The 17,692-nt window shown below is 40.6% G+C and overlaps 1 protein-coding gene across 2 annotated transcripts in view; it reads left to right on the top strand.

Annotated features, from left to right (window-relative positions):
* Positions 1-1,164: 1,164 nt before the first annotated feature.
* Positions 1,165-17,692, top strand: part of fibcd1b (fibrinogen C domain containing 1b) — a 146,505-nt gene continuing 129,977 nt past the window's right edge. Inside the window, exon 1 of one of the 2 annotated variants that reach the window (XM_079658283.1) lies at positions 1,165-2,113. In XM_079658283.1, coding sequence (XP_079514409.1) covers positions 2,066-2,113 — 48 coding nt within the window. In that variant the 5' untranslated portion in view covers positions 1,165-2,065. The remainder of the gene's footprint in view (positions 2,114-17,692) is intronic. The other variant, XM_079658285.1, reaches the window with a different exon arrangement.

Here is a 17,692-nt window from a genome sequence, read left to right as displayed (position 1 = left end):
AAAGCGCCAAATGTTTATACGCTGATCCACAAGACAATTATTCAATTTTGTACACAAGAAATAAAGTCTCAGAACACAAAAAAAGGTTATGCAGTATTTCATAACATTTAACTTGCTATTTGTTCTAGATCCTGTCATCCGTGACAAAGTATTCCCCTTATTTACATACCCTCAATCCACTTGGGGATGTAAGACCTGCTGACAACGCACATTGTGCAGCAGTGACCCTATTTTGCATTTTCCTCTCCCCCCTCCCTACTGCGTGTACAGGTTTATCACAGGAATGAATAACCTTACACGTGCCTCAGTCCCTGCACCAATGATCAGACCTCTAATCATCTGTTCTTTAATGAGCAAAAACACGACAACCCTGCTGGACCACAGTATTGACATTAATGAATGTCTATAAGACGATGGGGGGGGGGGGGGGAGGGGGTCTTTGGTGCTGTGCTTCCTGTCAACACCGCTCACTGAAAACTGTCCATGAGGGAATTGATTTCTGAAGGAACGTGTTGATTAATTCATATCTGCAGTTCAAACATAAGAACTCTCATGTTAACCCAGCTGGATTCTTCAAGTGCCCTGTGATGACCCTTTATAATTATCAGTGGTTAATACAGTGAGAGTGTTTCCTGTTTGGAAATTAGACCCAAGCCTCTTAATCAGCTTGGTGCATCTTCCTACTTTCATTATTATTGCTCATTACTGTCATGTGTTCAGAGTGTTTCCTGCACTTCATTTGCACTTTTTGCACTTGCAATGATCTCCGGGATGACCTCAGAGAAACTGTGATACATCTTGGAAAGGTCTCTTGTGGGTTCCAGTTGATTTGTGTGCAATAAAATATAGAAATGCTAAATAATAAATACGTTTAAGATTCTGTTTTATTTTTCTTATACTACTGCCATGCTTTAAACTAAGAAAGCTCCATTTCCAAGAGCTGTCACTTACTTACAAGTGCTTGGTGTTGTCAATGTCATTCAGACTTCGAGATTATCACCAAATCTTATCTGGTAAACACAATATGGGGAGAGAGTCTTTGTAACGTCTTGCAAGCTTTAAGACATGTGCACACACTTCTCATCCTGCAGGAGAGTTTTGTCATCAACCTGCTCTCAGGGATTATGTTAAATAAACCCATTACACAGTCTGCATAGTCTCCACATGCACCATCAATGTGCTCCCGGTTGGGTTGCAGTGGAACAGGAAGGTCCGCGGTGCTTTGGAAGCGGAGCAGCAGGCGGGGTGGCGCAGCAGCAGCAGCTGAGGAGGCCGGCGCAGGGAGGGAACGCTGCCTTGGAGCGCGGCGTGCGCACCGCAGGGACGCACTGATTGACAGTCGGAGGGACTGAGCGCGCCGTGCGGCACACTAGCGGAGCTCGCAAATCCTTCCCAGCCCTCACCCGCCTCGTCAAAGACAACTCTAACACCAGCCAGAGCAGCCTGGCGCAAATAAGGGAGGCTCTTTCTCTCCATCCCCTCGGACTCGGAGTCTTCTAAATAAAGCAGAAAAAGGAACGCAGCTGATATCCCATCCCCGCTTTACCTGTTCAGGACCCTAACCTGGCGTTCTGAAGTCCCCTGGAAACGGGAGTGGATGGACTAAAAGGTCAGGTTGCACTTTGCAATCTGAGAAGATTTTCTCGGTTTCTTTTTGTGGAGTAAAAGGACTGCGACTTTATTTCGAAATTATGTTGGGGTTGATTTGAGTTTTTTCTGAAATCCGGCATAATTCTGGCGCGATCGTGAGTCATATTACAAACCCTGGAGCCCGTGAACACTGCTTTTCATTATTTTTAATTGGAATAATGGCCAGATAATCAGGAGACTCTCGGGAGGAATTTTTGGTGCGTAATTTGGTCGATGCGTGCGGGTGCTGAGCCGCAGAAGTAGTTGTGCCTCCCTTGTTTTTTTCCACGTTTAATACCCAATTTTTTCCATGGAGTAGTCTGAATCACAGGTAAAGACTTGAAAGGAGCGGGTTTATTCTGTTTCGCTTGGAACAAACAGGCGGCTCTGATGCGCAGATTCTCCATAGTATGTGGTAAATGACCAATGGGGAATCATGAACAGCTCTTCAGAACTCGAAGATGGGACTCGGCATAAAAACCAGGTACGTTCACACTACCTACAGTTGCGCTACGGGCTTATGAGGAGGGGTGCATCTGTTTTGGCGCAGTGCACGCCGAGTTCGATAATGTGGCTCTCGGGTGAATCTCTGCTCTGTAGAAACTGGATCTGCCCAGGAGCTTTACTCCACTCCCCGGGCACTGGCACTTGTGTTCTTGTCATAATGTCCAAACAAACCTGCAGAACACACTGTCCCTCTGGCTATGCTTGTGTTTAGCGGACACGATGTGTTACTTATGCTACTTTTGAGACGAACTGACGAGGAGATTAATGCAAGTGTGCAAAGGATGATAGTTGTTTTCACATCTTTCATAAATATTCCCCTCCCATGCACGCCTGTTCTGTACTGTTTGAATGTCTCCAAATCATATTTGTGTTGTTTTTAGTGCTGGAACACACAGGCATCCCTTATATTGCGATTACCACTCCAGATCTCTTCAGGCTTTAGTCTCCTGCTCGGATGGACTGAGACAGGAGTGGACGTGAGTTGTGTTTCAGCCAGGCTCACTTTGGGGAATAGTCAATGTTTCACAAGGTCAGTGGAGGGCTATTGACAGCCCATGAGGGAGAGAGGGCTCCTCTGGAACAAGGAATCAGATTTCTGGGCAGTGAGAGAGCCTGGCGCCTTTTTGGAAATACATGATTCACCCCTCCTATCCTCTTACCTGATGGGGATGGATTTAGGTATTATGCGACATTACTGAAAAATGAAAGGCGCTGATGTGAAAACTTCCTCAGAGCCATTGCAAAATCTTTGAGGAAAAGTAAATGGAATTAGACATGTTTGGCTCACAAACCTTGCACTTTTTGTCAAAATGGATTGACCTATTAAGAAAAAAAAATCTATCAGCAGAATGCATGAATTGTCATGCTTCCCATCCTCTTTTCACTCAGCTCAATCCATCATTCATTTAATTACTCTTGGGCTTCAAACTAATCGAATATCAATATGCACGTCATTCAGAAGCTATAAACTGACATGAGAGATGTTTGTGGGAGGGTCTGGTACTGTTCAAATCTTGACAGGTGTCAGCCAGTATGGTTTCATGTCATATGCTTGAGTGGATATACCTCAGTCATTAACATGGTGGCACTCTGAACTGGACCTGTGTTTGAGTCCTCTTTAGCTATTAGTGTCTACAAGGCTGTAGTTTAGTTGATATATATTATAGTTGGCTGATGTACACTCTACTTCAGAGGTGGAACTGATCAATAGAGGATTCAACCAACCTTCTTACTTCTGTATAATCCTCTTCTATATCCACTCAAAGGTCATACAAATAGCAAATACTGCATTAGATGATTGTCTGTCCTCTCCCACTAGAATTTCTTTCTAAGATCAGCAAGCTAGCAGAGGACAAATATCTCCTAAAGATACCCGATGTGACTTATTAATTTCTGTGTTCTTGAAGAAAAACAGCCAGAATCACTAAATGAAGCTTTAATATGCTGAATGGTAAGCCTCAAGGATGAAAATGCAAAGCATGTCCCACAACCCCAACACTCGCTCCGGATCAGACAGCATCAGAGAGGGGGGGGGGGGGGGGGGGGGGGGGATGAGAGGTTGTGGGAAATGGAGCTGGCTAATGCTGCTATCTGTCCCTCTCCTCCCTACATCTATCTCTCTCCTTCCCCTGCACTTGTTATTTTGCTATCACACACAGACACATAAATGCTCGTTCCCGCTCTGTGTGTCAGCCTGTCTCTCTCTGTAATCTTGAGTAGTAACACCAAACCTTTATCTCCGGCCTTGGTGCTATTGACACAGTCATTTCAGACCCAGCGGGGAGCCGCTCGGGCAATAGAGAGCTCTTGCGGTCTCGGTTTGTTTTGATATTATAAAACATGGCAGTATTTTTCTGGTGACTCTGCATATTTGATTTGCTGCTGTAGGTGTGCTGTCACTCATGGTCTTTTTTATTCAGACGGAGGCCAGTTAGAGAAAATCAGAGATTCAAGTGCAGCTTAAAATCAACCTTGAATTGTAATTCACTGGATAGACGCAGCAGAGAGTGAGGCTGCCTGGTCAGATCTGTTCTTAACTTGTGTAAATAGAAATGAGACATTTGAAAGAAACAAAATGGCCCCCATGTATTACAGTTTGGGAGAAGCAACCGTAACATACAGAGTTTTTCTATGGAAATAAAGCTGAGATATCTCAGAGTGATGCATGCCAATATCAATAAGAGAGGAAAACATCTTCTCATTAAGTTCTCATTGAATTGATACACTTCTCTATCTCTGAGATTGTTCTGGATTTATTGGTTTGCTAATAAATATAATAAACACAAACAACAAAGGATAACATGTTGTGCTTTAAAAACACCAATATTGATTTTTGTTTTGTTATTGCTGTTTCTATGGTAGCCATATACAATCAAAGCCATTTGTTTTGTCTCATCTTATATGTGTCACACACACACACACACACACACACACACACACACACACACACACACACACACACACACACACACACACACACACACACACACACACACACACACACACACAAACACACACACACACACACACACACACACACACACACACACACCCATGCACATACAGTGCATACTCACACAAACATTTCACTACTATACGTTCCATTTCTTTCCACACATTGCCAATGTACACACAGACATATATGCACATGCACACATAAAAAGAAACACACACACACAGAAGTCATTGAGACCCAATTGGGTTGCCCACTGGTATTGATTGGAGGCAATCAATAACACTCTGAGAACTTGAAACTTTCCAAAGCACTGAGAGGACTGTTTGTATATTGGAGCAGCTGCCTCTTGAGCTCGCACATTGCAATGCATAAAAAAACAAATTGAGCTAAAAAGATATATATTTTACAGACATTGTTGGGGATTTTTATCACCCAAGCTACAGTTTTAAACCATGAAAAACTTAAACAGATTAAAGACACAAAACCATCAATAAGTTATTAAATCACTAACTATAGTGAGGATATTTATATCCAACACAATTGACACAAAGGTGGAACAAGGCATGAAGGCTGACCCATATTCCCATTTAGCCTTGGATTATCTCTTATGAATCAAACAGGATGGTATGAAATAAGATCCTCACTAGTCGATAAAAAAGGTTTCATGATATTATCGCAATATCTAAAGAAAAGTAGACAAAAAATTACCTATCAGTCAAATTAATTTATAACTTTGTTTATTGTGCAAAAAATGTATATTGTTGAAAATAATCACACTGAATTATGCAGTTGTTTGATCTCGAAGATGTTGCTTTATTTAAAGAAGTCAGAGAAGTGAACTTGCATTTCTATAGACAAAAATATCAATAAGTTATCAAATCACCAACTATCGTTAGGATGTTTATGTTTCTCCCACACATTCGACACAAAGCTGTAAAAAGGACGATGGTTAGTCTGACACGCACGCACACACACACACACACACACACACACACACACACACACACACACACACACACACACACACACACACACACACACACACACACACACACACACACACACACACACACACACACACACACACACTCGGCAGCGACCCAGCTCTGAAATGATATCAGGCTTGCATGACAGCCATGGCTCATACACACGGGCCTCTGCCAGGATTGATCATTCTGCACTAACTCACTCTAATATCCTCGCCCCCACATGTGGTAACTGTGCCACATAAGGCAACATAGAGAGGGCTTGATCATCCTCCATGCATACATCTCCCTAAATATCTTATAATTGGGAGCTGAACAGATAATTAAACATATCAAAATGCAGTTTTTATGACCAATATTCCAATTCAAATTTGGATGATCTCTTATAAATTAAACAAAAGTGTATAAAATCAGATTTCCCTAGATAATCATCATTGGTCAAATAAATAACGATATTATCGCACTATCTACAAAAAGTTGAAAACAAATAATGCTATCACTCAAATTCATCTGCAAATGTCTTTATTGTACAAAATAAATATATTGCTGAAAATGACCACATGGAATTATGAAGCAGTTTGATTTGGAGGATATTGTTTTATTTTCACCAGTCGGAGAAGTTGACTTGCGTTTCTAAAGAATAACAATGACCACTTTTCTTACTTTGATTTACGAGGTACATTATACAAAAGTGGTATACTTGACATTGCTCAAAGTTATCAAATATAACCATGATTTTCAAAGTAGCTTTATTTCTTTCAGCAACGGCTTTATACTGTAGTTGGCCACTTACTGAATGATAATAATGACAAATTGATGGTAAGTTGCTACTGAAAGGGTTCAGCTCTGCACTCTGCTTAATTAAGCTACAGCGAGCTTAACAGACTCAAGAGAACCGGTCTTACATTTTGAGGTCCAGATTTATAGATAATTCAGTAAAAGACAGTAATTCCAGATTAGTGTTTCCACTTTCATCATTTCAAATTTTCTTCGGAAAACTTTAAATGGAAAGAAACCAGCATGTTAGCATATACCACCAAACAGCCAATATTAATTATTTGCCCATTTGCCAACTCAAGAAATTTATTTTAATGAATTATAACAGAAAAATGTCCATGATTTCATTATAACTAGAGCTGCACAATTAATAGAAGTGTCGTCAACTTCGCAATATGGTAGTGCAATATTCACAATGCAGGAATCTAAATATGTGTTAAATATGTGTTTGAATACCATTGGGAATTAAATATCGTTGAGCTGCAGCCAAATACACTTCAATTTTGTATTCTTCTATGCAAAATGATAAATCCCACCCATCGAAATCGTATCAGCAATGCATCAATCAAAAAAAATGTAATTAGTTATTTTTTCAAATGGTGTAGCCCTGATTATAACCAACAAAATCAACATTTGCCTGCTTTAACCTTTTTTGTTTGTTTAGGCACATATATGTAAATTGTAAATAATACGGCAGCTCTATTAATTGTAATATTGAAACTTTTGAAATTGGTGTTTAAAGGTGGTGTAGGTAATTTTGGAGAAACCAGCTCGAGTGCGCTAGAATTTGAAAATACACAGCCGGAGAAAATCTGCCACTTCCTTACAGAGCCCCTCCTCCAACACACACGAACGCGCACATGACCAATGAGGGCACGAGATAAGTTTGTGCACAGATGGAAGGCTGACAGGCAGGTAGGTAGGCCATCCAGTTATTTTACCCGGGACGGCTCAGATGATTGGTCGTGCTTTTTACAGTACCACGGCTTCCACAGATGACATTTTTTAATGGATTTTTTGTCAAAGCACTTAAGATATTTATTGCTATCGGGATGTTAAGAGCAACAAAAAGTGTATCTCGAGCCGGTTTCTCAAACTTACCTACCCCACCTTTAATACTTGTTTTTTATTAACTTTTTTTTCTCAGACTTATACAGCTAATTTAAAGTAGCCTACGTAAGACATTTTTTAACGCATGGTAGAGCTAAAATGTGAGATGACTTTTGGATCACAGTAACAGTTAGTGAAGAGGAGAAGCCTGTAGCCCTGTACTTTTGTGTGAGATGATTGGCTGGCTGGTTTTCTGAGGATCCTTGTTGAATCTAATGAAGCTGCTGAGCTGGCTGGAGGTGGAGGAGGCAGGGTGGACTGGAGCGGAGCAAGGCCCGGAGACTTCCCTGGTTCAGTGGGCCTGTGATTTCCCTGTGGGGGGTCCTGCTATGGCAGCAGTGCAGCTCTAACAACCCAGCCTCTGTCTCGTCCCCCGCCCCAAAAGAGCTTCATCCGTTTGTCAGATCATTTACCAGAACACACAGCTGGCAGACGCAGTGGTATGAACAAAACATGGGGGGTAAAGTAACTGAGTACATTAACCCAAGTACGGTACTTAAGAACACTTTTGAGCATATTTTGCTTCTTTGTACTCCTGCTGCACTACAATTCAGAGATAAATAATGTACTTTTACTCCACTACATTTATTTAATACATTGAGTTACTTTGCACAATTTGATTAATAACATGAAATATAGACACTTAAATACGACTTTAGTTCCACCTGGAGTAAATCCACAAGCGACCCTGCAGTATACAAATTCATTCAAACTAGCTGCACCTTTACCAGCTTTGATAACACTTTAATGATCAATCATTATAAAACATATCATATATTACTCTGAGCCAATATGCATAATTAGTACTTTTACTATTAGTAACATTTTGAATGCAGGACTTTTACTTTAATTTAGTATTTTTACACTCTGGTACTTCTACTTTTACTTAAGAACAAGATCTGAGTACTACTCCCACCTCTGAACAAATCAGCATGTGAAAATAGGGCAGGCTTTTATTTATAAATATCTATATGTACTGTCTTTCTCAGTGTCATTGTATGTGTGTGCCACATATGTAAACACTTTTGCAAAAAGACTTGTAGTGTGAATTGTTTTTAACACGTGTAATGTGACAATGTGACAGCATTGCAAGGATTTGTGTTTGACTGTGTGAATATTGTGCATCTGTCTATACAGTTAGTCACTGTTAAAACAAGTTCCAATCCAATTAGGTCATTTCAGTCTTTGTTTGTTTCATAATGTGTTTAACAGCCTTACAGTAAACAAAAAGGATTGTTTGTGTAAGTGCATGTTTTGTGATCACATAGTTGCATCAATCCATTGTTCCTTTTAAACAAGAGCTTGTGCGTGCGAGTAAAGGCAGAGTTATTCAATTTATCAGAAAATCAACAATCCCTCATTGATTTTACTTGGTACTGCTCTTCATAACAACACGCCTATTTATTGGCATGAACCATAATGACTTTAAAAGCTTTAATGTTTCAGTGTGCCAGTGGGCACCTTCACCTCGCACAGAAATTCCTTTCTAATCCTCTCTCTTCCCTTGATCATTATCATATTCACCACATTATCGTCTTTCCTAGCTTTGAACACATGCATGCGTTCTATAGGCTTTGTATAGTTGAAACCAATTGTGGGATCAAAACCTAAGTGGTTTCGCTGCAGTGTAGGCCTATTGTTAGAAGGAAAAAAAGGTATGAATGTGTGAGAGGAGTGTGTGTGTTGGTTGATCAAAGAGGTAACGAGCCATTACTGTCAAGTTGTTACGTAAGTGAAGAGTTCTTTTGCATTGGAAAGTGATTTAGTGCCTTTATGGAGCTGCGTGTTAGTTTGTTTAGGTTTTCAGCTGGTGACAGATGGAGCCATTTTGGGCAACGTGCATGTACAGTATCCCTGTGAAATCAGCACCTTTACTAGTCTAAAGGTTATAAATGACAGCAATTGTCCCTTGTGCTTTTGGCTCCTCTATCTGCCTCTCTCATCTGACCCTCAATGCTCTTCCATGCTTTTATCCTCATTTTCCTCCTTTCTATATCTCTTCTTGCCGACACCGAGGGACATTTTAATATCAGATATCAGGTGCTGCAAGGTGGCCGAAAGACCTTGAAAGGGAAAAAGAGGACGTGTCAAGGAACAAGAATGAAAACAGGTGTTGAAAAAAGCAGAGCCTGAGTAGAGAAATAAAAAGAGTAACCCAGAGTAAAGTGGAAAGGACATGGGAGGGCTGGAAAGTATGAATCATAACAGGTCCCAGATCAGTGTTGAGCAGGCAGGAGACTGGCTGCGGGCACATGCACCTTTGCAAGATGACGCACATTTATTCCAGCTGCTCAAAATCCCACATACATCCAAAAAAGGACTGTTATCACATGTAGCACACTGTTGGAGGGAAGACATCTTTTTTGGATCAGTTACAAGGCTTATCACTGAAGCCCCTAAGCATCACCAAGGGCTCTTTAGCATCCAACACAACAGCTGCAATAGAAAGTAATTGCACCTAATTCATTTGAGAGTCTTGGTAATTGTGTTGATTTTGTGTGTGCACATGTGTGTGGGTACCATGTACTAGAATGTCTGTACTTATGTGTGGGCGAGCATATTTAACGTACTTCATGGTCACTGTTGGTTTTCTTCTTTGTGCTTTTGACTGGATTTGAAGAAACAGTGCTGAGTAGGAAACATTAGAAAGGTACTGAGGGCAAGGTTATCCCTCCCAGGGCATGTATTGACAGATGTGTCAGCAAGCTGACCTGTTCGGCAAGGTTTCACAGGAGAAGAGCTAAAAGTGTGAGAGGGGAGTGAAGGAGAGGGGGAGACGAGGCAGGCGGGGGCATTAGATTTCCATCTGAAGGATTCTGCCCCACGTGCATGTTTGTGAGTGTGTGCCAAGAAGGGTCATTAAGGTGGGGAGGAGAAAAAACACACACCAAAGGAAAGATAAATGTGCATATTCACCCCATTATTTTACCCTGGAAGACTGTGATATGGCCATTCTGAAATGTATCACTCACTTCCCTGCTAAATCATCATTAAAAATGCATTGGAAATCACCAGTGAGAGGCAGATGAGAGGTGTGCAGGTGGAGGGAAAAGAGTGGGCTGGGAATGAGGCAGAGTGCTGGAGTGAGGGATGAGAGAGGAAAGTTAGTCATCTTGATGGACAACTACCCAGGCCAATTCCACTGTCAGATGGGGACCATCTCCATATTTGCAGGGAGAAGTGTCCCATTTCTTCGCGGCGGTCTCAATCGAAGAGTTAAAGAGCTCTGTTCATGTGGTGCGATAGTCTTGGTCAAACCGAGATGTGAGATGAGAGGCCTGTTTTTAAAGGGAATACACTTCCCACGACTGTCCCCGTCTTTGTTCTCTTTGCGCATCATTAATCTGCAATCATGCAAGCACAACAAATCACGTATACGCAGACAAGCGAAGTTCCTTTTTGTGATGGGTTACGTGTCTGACTTCGACTGCAGACGGAACAGTAAATAATAAGGGAATTAATTAGTCTCTCAAAATCCAGTGAATAATTTATGATAAATGGAGAAGTTTAATCAAGCAATCAATCTACGCTGCCCACCGCATCTGGAGCAGAATAATATTACAGGGCAGAGGATGAGAATGCACTTTTAACTCGACATAAACTATTGAAATGCACAATCAGTTAAATCGGCTGTACTCCAGGGAATGTCAGTGAGCTTCCCAGAGATAATTGTTTTCTTCTATATTACAAATTTGATTTAGAAAACTTGACATTAAACCCTTACACACACAAAAAAAAAGAATATAACGCCAAAGTGTCCCTCAACACAATATTTAAATGTTTCTGCAGCCAGGAGTCCTCTTGTATTTCAAGCTGGAACAAATTCTTTGTAATATAGATGAACATGTCACAGGATCAGATTTAGCTGCAGGTTCTCTCTTGCCCAGTTTAAACTATAAGTTAAACTATCTCCAACTCTCAGCATTTAAACAAATAAGCAACACAACTGGAGCTGCTTTGATGTGTTTTAGGTGTTTGTCTGGGGGGGGGGGGGGGGGGGGGGGGGTGTTATGGTTACTAATCCAGTAAGGAGTTGAAATGGCCTTACTGTATCCCACAATCCCTTTATGCCCCGATCACTGAGCCTTCATGTGACAACATCCCTATTAACTCCATAATCCGACAATCTGATACCTTGGGATTCTTATCTTCCCATTCATAACATCTTTCCATTTAGCTTAAATAAACCTTGTGTCACAAATATAAGTACTTATAGATAACACATCTATTTTGTCACCTAGTATATACAACATAGAACATTTTGCAACTTGGAGGGTCTCTGTTAGAGTATATGTTTACTGCAGGACAGTTTGACTTTTGCTTAAGTATTATTGGGCCTATGCAATTTAATTTGTATCATTCTGTATCTGACACATTGTAATATCAAAAAGGCATTCCCCTCTTCGTTGTCTATTGGCTGCGTAGGGGGCCCCTGATGTCTTCCTCGCAGCAAAGTTGTGTTGTTGAGTTACTCAGAGCTAGAGAGTCTTAAGAGTTTATAAATTCTTGAAACCACTCTCCTTGTCTGGCAACAACACCTCGTAACTTATCATTTATACCGTTCTGTCGCCATTGGCATCCCTTTATGCGTTTAAGGTTTAATTTAGCCCGAGCTGATTGCTAAAACAGTGATGCTATGTGCTGCATCTGTTTACCTGCTTGAATACAGAGGGCCCTCTATCTCCGTTTTAAACTGACAATGTGCCGGTAATTGAGCAGCGGCGCTCTCTAATTCTCTCTTACTTGGTAGTCTCAGCGAAATCACATTATTGGTTTTCCTCTGAGCCAAATTGAGTCATTTACTTAGCAAACTGACTTCATATATATACCTGCTAATGACTTTCTTAAGCTAACGCTGGAAACATTATGGCATCATTATGGGCCAGGCACCATCAGGTGTCTCAAGGTTAATAGCAGCATGAAGGATGAAGGCTCAGCAATCCTTGTTGTCCCTATTAAATAGAATTCTTGATCCTTGAATTGGATGCTAACAAATATTAAAGATTGCCTCCTTTTGCCAAATAAGCCTAAATGACTGCATCATTTTCACGGATATATTTGAAGCTTCAGAGACGGGTGCTATGCTTTTAATAAGACAAACATGTGAATGTGGAGATCCTGCACCAAATAAAAACATTCAAAATTCCTTCTTTTAAATGCAGAATTAAATCATGAAAGAGGTTCTGTGGTAGATATAAGTAAAAAAAAGCATTTGGAGAGGGGATAGTTTTAGGAGAGATAAAAAATGGAATGGTATTCCGACAGGCAGAGAGGAGGGCACAAAGCGACACAGATGTATTTATTGCAGCTCTCCTATTAAACAGTTATGACAAACTCATGGCTAATATATTAACAGACTTATCTACCAACATGCATTATTTATTCACCATCAAAAATGTAATCTGGCAGACTGTGTGCCATTATTCAGATGTGCTGAGGGAAAGTGGCACATTTGAATAAATGAGGAATCGTAGGACTCACTCCCGTGGCTTGTTGTTGCTCCAAAACCCTCCCGTTTAAATTATTCAAACGTTAAATCAATCAAAAAACTGGATTGATATTGAAATGAAAATCCCATCTCGAGCTCACATGGATTTATTATATCATTGGGGAGAAATGTTGTATTGTTCCTGGCCCATTTGATATAAAAGCAGGCTTATCAAACTGTTAGCAGTGACTGTTTTTCATTAGAAAGTTGCATCACATTTCAATACAGTTTCAACCCTCTTGCTTTGGCTCCAGTGGAATATCACACATTCACAATATTTGGTTTGCAATGTTTCCTCTTGTGAAATTCTGCACCATAATGTTTCCTGGTGAAATTCTGCCCTACTCTTCATTACTAGATTGGATATGGAAATGTAGCGTACTGCAGACCAGTAGTTTCTGCTGATGTTGTGGAACTTGGAGAACAGGACATATTCCTCAGAGAAACAAACACTTGTGCAAGCAGACATATGGAACATGACACACACAGACACACAGACACACAGACACACACACACACACACACACACACACACACACACACACACACACACACACACACACACACACACACACACACACACACACACACACACACACACACACACACACACACACACACACACACACACACACACCCTTTAGTTAATGTAGGACATTACACCAAAAGCAACCACAGAAAATATATAAAGTTGGGTGTGTCAACTTTGCGAAAAGTGGTAGCTAAATGGGGGAACATGCAGGCAACAATTTAACTTATTGTATATATTTTCCTCTTTACTGTTACTGCTGGTACTTCACACACATACTGCATATTATAAACAACGAGAATTTGATTCCTCCAGGAATAGCGTGTGAATGTGTGTGAATGAAGAAAGCTGAAAAACTGACTCTGAACCGAAGAGCTGGCTGTACTGTGAAGAAAGTGAATAGCCTATTTGGTTAATAGGGAATAATGTTCAAATCAGAAAAAGCTCTACAAAGTGTAATATTTCAAAAAGTCTAAATCTGATTCAAAAAATGTATTATATGACGGCTTTTGAGTGAAAGTATGAAGGAGCAGTCAGCAGTTGAAGTTGCATGAAGATTTTTCAAGTCTGAAGAGTTTCTTCAGACTTTCATACATACTTTCATACTTCCATTTTCTTTTCTTTTTGACTGTTTTCTTAACCCTCTGAGACCCAAGGGGCCATATACTGTATGATCCCAAATATCACGTTGTGTTCAAAATGTCATAACTTCTCAGCTGTTTCAGCCAGAGACATGTCGTGTTTTTCCTCTTAAACTACAGAAATGGCAATAAACAACTCTTTTCAGTTTTTCATTGAGAGGCTTTTACTTATTTCGGTGAAACGAATGTGCATAAAGTTTTAGAAGATGCAGATAGTCTCTCCTTGATTCTTGATTGCTTATCGTTTTCTGTATGTTTTATAGATCTATTCTCTTCCACTATCTTTGTTTGTGACGTAAAGAGTGTAAGAGTCACGTTTCTGAATCGGTCACTCTGAGTGGATGCAGTCACAGCCAATCCGAGTCTGATTCAGAGAGTTGCTTGTCAGTTCCGTTGTTATGTGTACTGAAACGAGAACCGGTATAATTCCACGCGCAAAACAAAATAAAAGTTGGATTACGTTATTTTAGTGTCTTAAAAGTAGACTGAGGTATGGCAAGGAAGTTTACTACAGCTGCGACTTTGGAGCTGATTTTTCAAGGTGACGATGTCGATGAAAATTCAGACGAATCTGCTCAGCATGCCATGTGTGATTGTGGACAGGAACTAACATTATATATCATGTGTAGTCTTGACAAAAAATGACCATTCCTGGGCAAATATTCCCTATTATAGTGTATATAAGTCTCTAATGAGTGACATATATCATTATCTGAGGTTGTGCTGATTTCTGGGATGTGTGAAACTTGATTATACTGCAAAGAAATGACAATTTATAAGGCAAAACACAAACATATACAAAAACGGAAATATCCTAAGTGGGTCTCAGATGAATGAATATATCAATCAATCAATTACATTACATGTTACTTGTTACTTGTTAGACGCTTTTATGTAAAGCGACTTACATACTCAATGCTGTGGACAATCCCCACAGGAGCAATTTGCGGTGAAGTGTCTTGCCCAGGGACACAACGACATGCTGACTGCAGTGGGGGTTGAACCTGTGCTCCCCTGATTCGAACACCAACGCACTAATCCACTGCGCCACAGCCTCCTAATCAATTAATCAATCAATCAATCAATCAATGCTTATTTATATAGCCCAATATCACAAATGTTACATTTGTCTCAGTGGACTTCACAGTTTGTACAGAATATCAATATGACAATACGAAACCCTCTGTCCTTAGACCCTCACATCGTACAAGGAAAAACTTCGGGAGAAAACCCACAGTTTAAAGGGAAAAATGGGAGAAACCTCAGGGAGAGCAACAGAGGAGGGATCCCTCTCCCAGGACGGAAAGACGTGCAATAGATGCCGTGTGTAAATTGAAAAGATAATACATTTGCAGCATAGGTAGACCAAATGTTTGGAAATGCATGTGTGTATAATAGGAAGATGAATCCATGAGGATATCCATCCAGGACTCATGATCCAGGACCACAGAAACAGGCACAGAAACGACTCAAGATCCAGGGCTCGCGGTCCAGGACTCAGGAACACAGCAACATGATCAGCCATGACTCCGGATCCCGGTGTAGATATACAGTAGACACCAAAAAGAAATTTGGGGAAGTTGGGTTATTCGGAACATGAGAGTACACAGGCATAGACAGAGAGAAGGAAGAAGTAAGGTGTCTCCCGACAGACTAAGCCTAAAGCAGCAAAACCTAGGAATAAAGCCAAGGCTATATCTTAAGGGGATAACAACAATAACCATACTAAGATCATGTCTGTATCATTAATAACAGTTTTTCCTGTTCCCTCATACTTGGTTTAGATAAACGTGTCTAAAACATGGAGGTGTATGATTAGATTTGAAGAAGCCAAGAAATGACAAAGATCAATATTTCCTGGCTAAGATGCTTTTCAGAAGTAGTGTGTAAAACAGTGACTTGCAATATTGGAAGTTGATCAAGATTCAGTATACAGTCAAGTAAAATAGGCTGAAAGAAATACAACCTCATTAAACCAACATTTTGTTATCACCTAGTTTTTTCCAAGGCATTTAAAGGGCCCATGTCATGCTTTTCCGGTTATTACTTCTGATTGGTGTGGATGACTGACACACAAAAAAACAAAAACAATCATTTAAAATCGCGATTTCGATTTAAAATCGATTAATTGTTCAGCCCTGTGGACAAGGGACAGAGGGTGAAAAGAGGTGCTGCAGCACAGGCAGTATGAGAAAAATAAAGAGCTTTTTGAACATTAAACATCGAAAAATGTCACAGTAGAGGCACTAAATACAATGAATGTGAAAATGAGCACAATATGTCCTCTTACATTTCCTGACATTACTACAGATGTAATCAAACTACATTCATAATTTTAGTTTTCACATTTATGAATATCATCACATATACAGTTTCACCTCCATCCTTGGCAATATTTCTGCATCATGGCGGCATGCATATGAATATGAGCTCCCATTCACTGCCAGGTTTCATTAATGTCGTTACAACCAGAGTCCTGATAATCCCTCCATCTGTGCATCCATGTGTTCCCGGAATCATTTTCAGCCAGTGAGATATTTTGTAAAATCACACCAAGAGCAACAGTTAAAATATAGTTTACACCCCCTTTTTTCTTTACGACAAACTAACCCTTTTAATTTCCATTGGACATCTTAAGTGGACTTTTCTTGGGGTATGTTGTGAGATAATCAGGTACTTGTAGTTCCATTCTGAGTACGCCTGGTATTATAAAAAGCCCATATAGAGCCTGTCAGCACAGCCATTTGTCTGCCACCTTTAGTCAAATGTTCCTTACAGATGCAATGACTAATAGATGGAGTTTGCAAGAGATGGAGCTGGACCACAGAGTGTGAGGAAACTTATTTAAAAAAAGAAAAATGAAGAAGTGTGATGTCCAGAGATTTCTGAGAGAAGCAAAGGTTTAGAGGAAGTACGTCTGAGCTGTCTCATGCAGCCTTAGATGGAAACAGTAATGGCTGACAGATCTGCAGGATAATTATTCTTCAGCTTTGTTTTGGTTCATAGTGTCTTTCTTTAATTTCTCAGCTTCTTTCACTTGAGGAATGGGAACTGGCAGGCTGCTCACAGGCCTCTGTAATGTGCTAACATAACAAATCAATCAGACTCGCAGTATTTCTACAGCCCCTCAGCTCACATTGATTTATTGCAAATGTGTTGAAAATGAAGAGAGAAACTCTTTAGCACTGTGGGGCCGGCTGGTCAAGGGGAGCGGATGTATGGGAGAAGGATGAGAGGGGGACGATGACAGGTTTGGGATGAAGTGTGAGGGGGAGGATCCAGGGAAGGGGGGATGGGTCTCTGTGTTTTGACCTTTGTTTTGATAGGCTGACATTGTTCACCTCGAGGTCATCGCACTGGCGATGGGCGTCAGGCGGCCTGGGAGAGAAAATTATGATAATGTGTTTTCGTATTTCAGATGTGTATGCTGTGCTGTGGTTTTCCAGTATGTGGAGCATGACAGCTGCTGTCAGCCTGTAGCGTGTGGGGGGGTCAGGGGTCACAAATTGGCATTGGCTTGGATTCCCATTCAACTCAGTAAAGTAACCTGTCCAACAGAGAATTTTCTCC

Source organism: Notothenia rossii, assembly GCF_949606895.1.
Source record: "Notothenia rossii genome assembly, chromosome: 11".
Taxonomy (NCBI): Eukaryota; Metazoa; Chordata; class Actinopteri; order Perciformes; family Nototheniidae; genus Notothenia; species Notothenia rossii.
The sequence above is the reverse complement of the archived record's forward strand: the minus strand, read 5'-3'. Positions and strand labels throughout refer to the sequence as shown.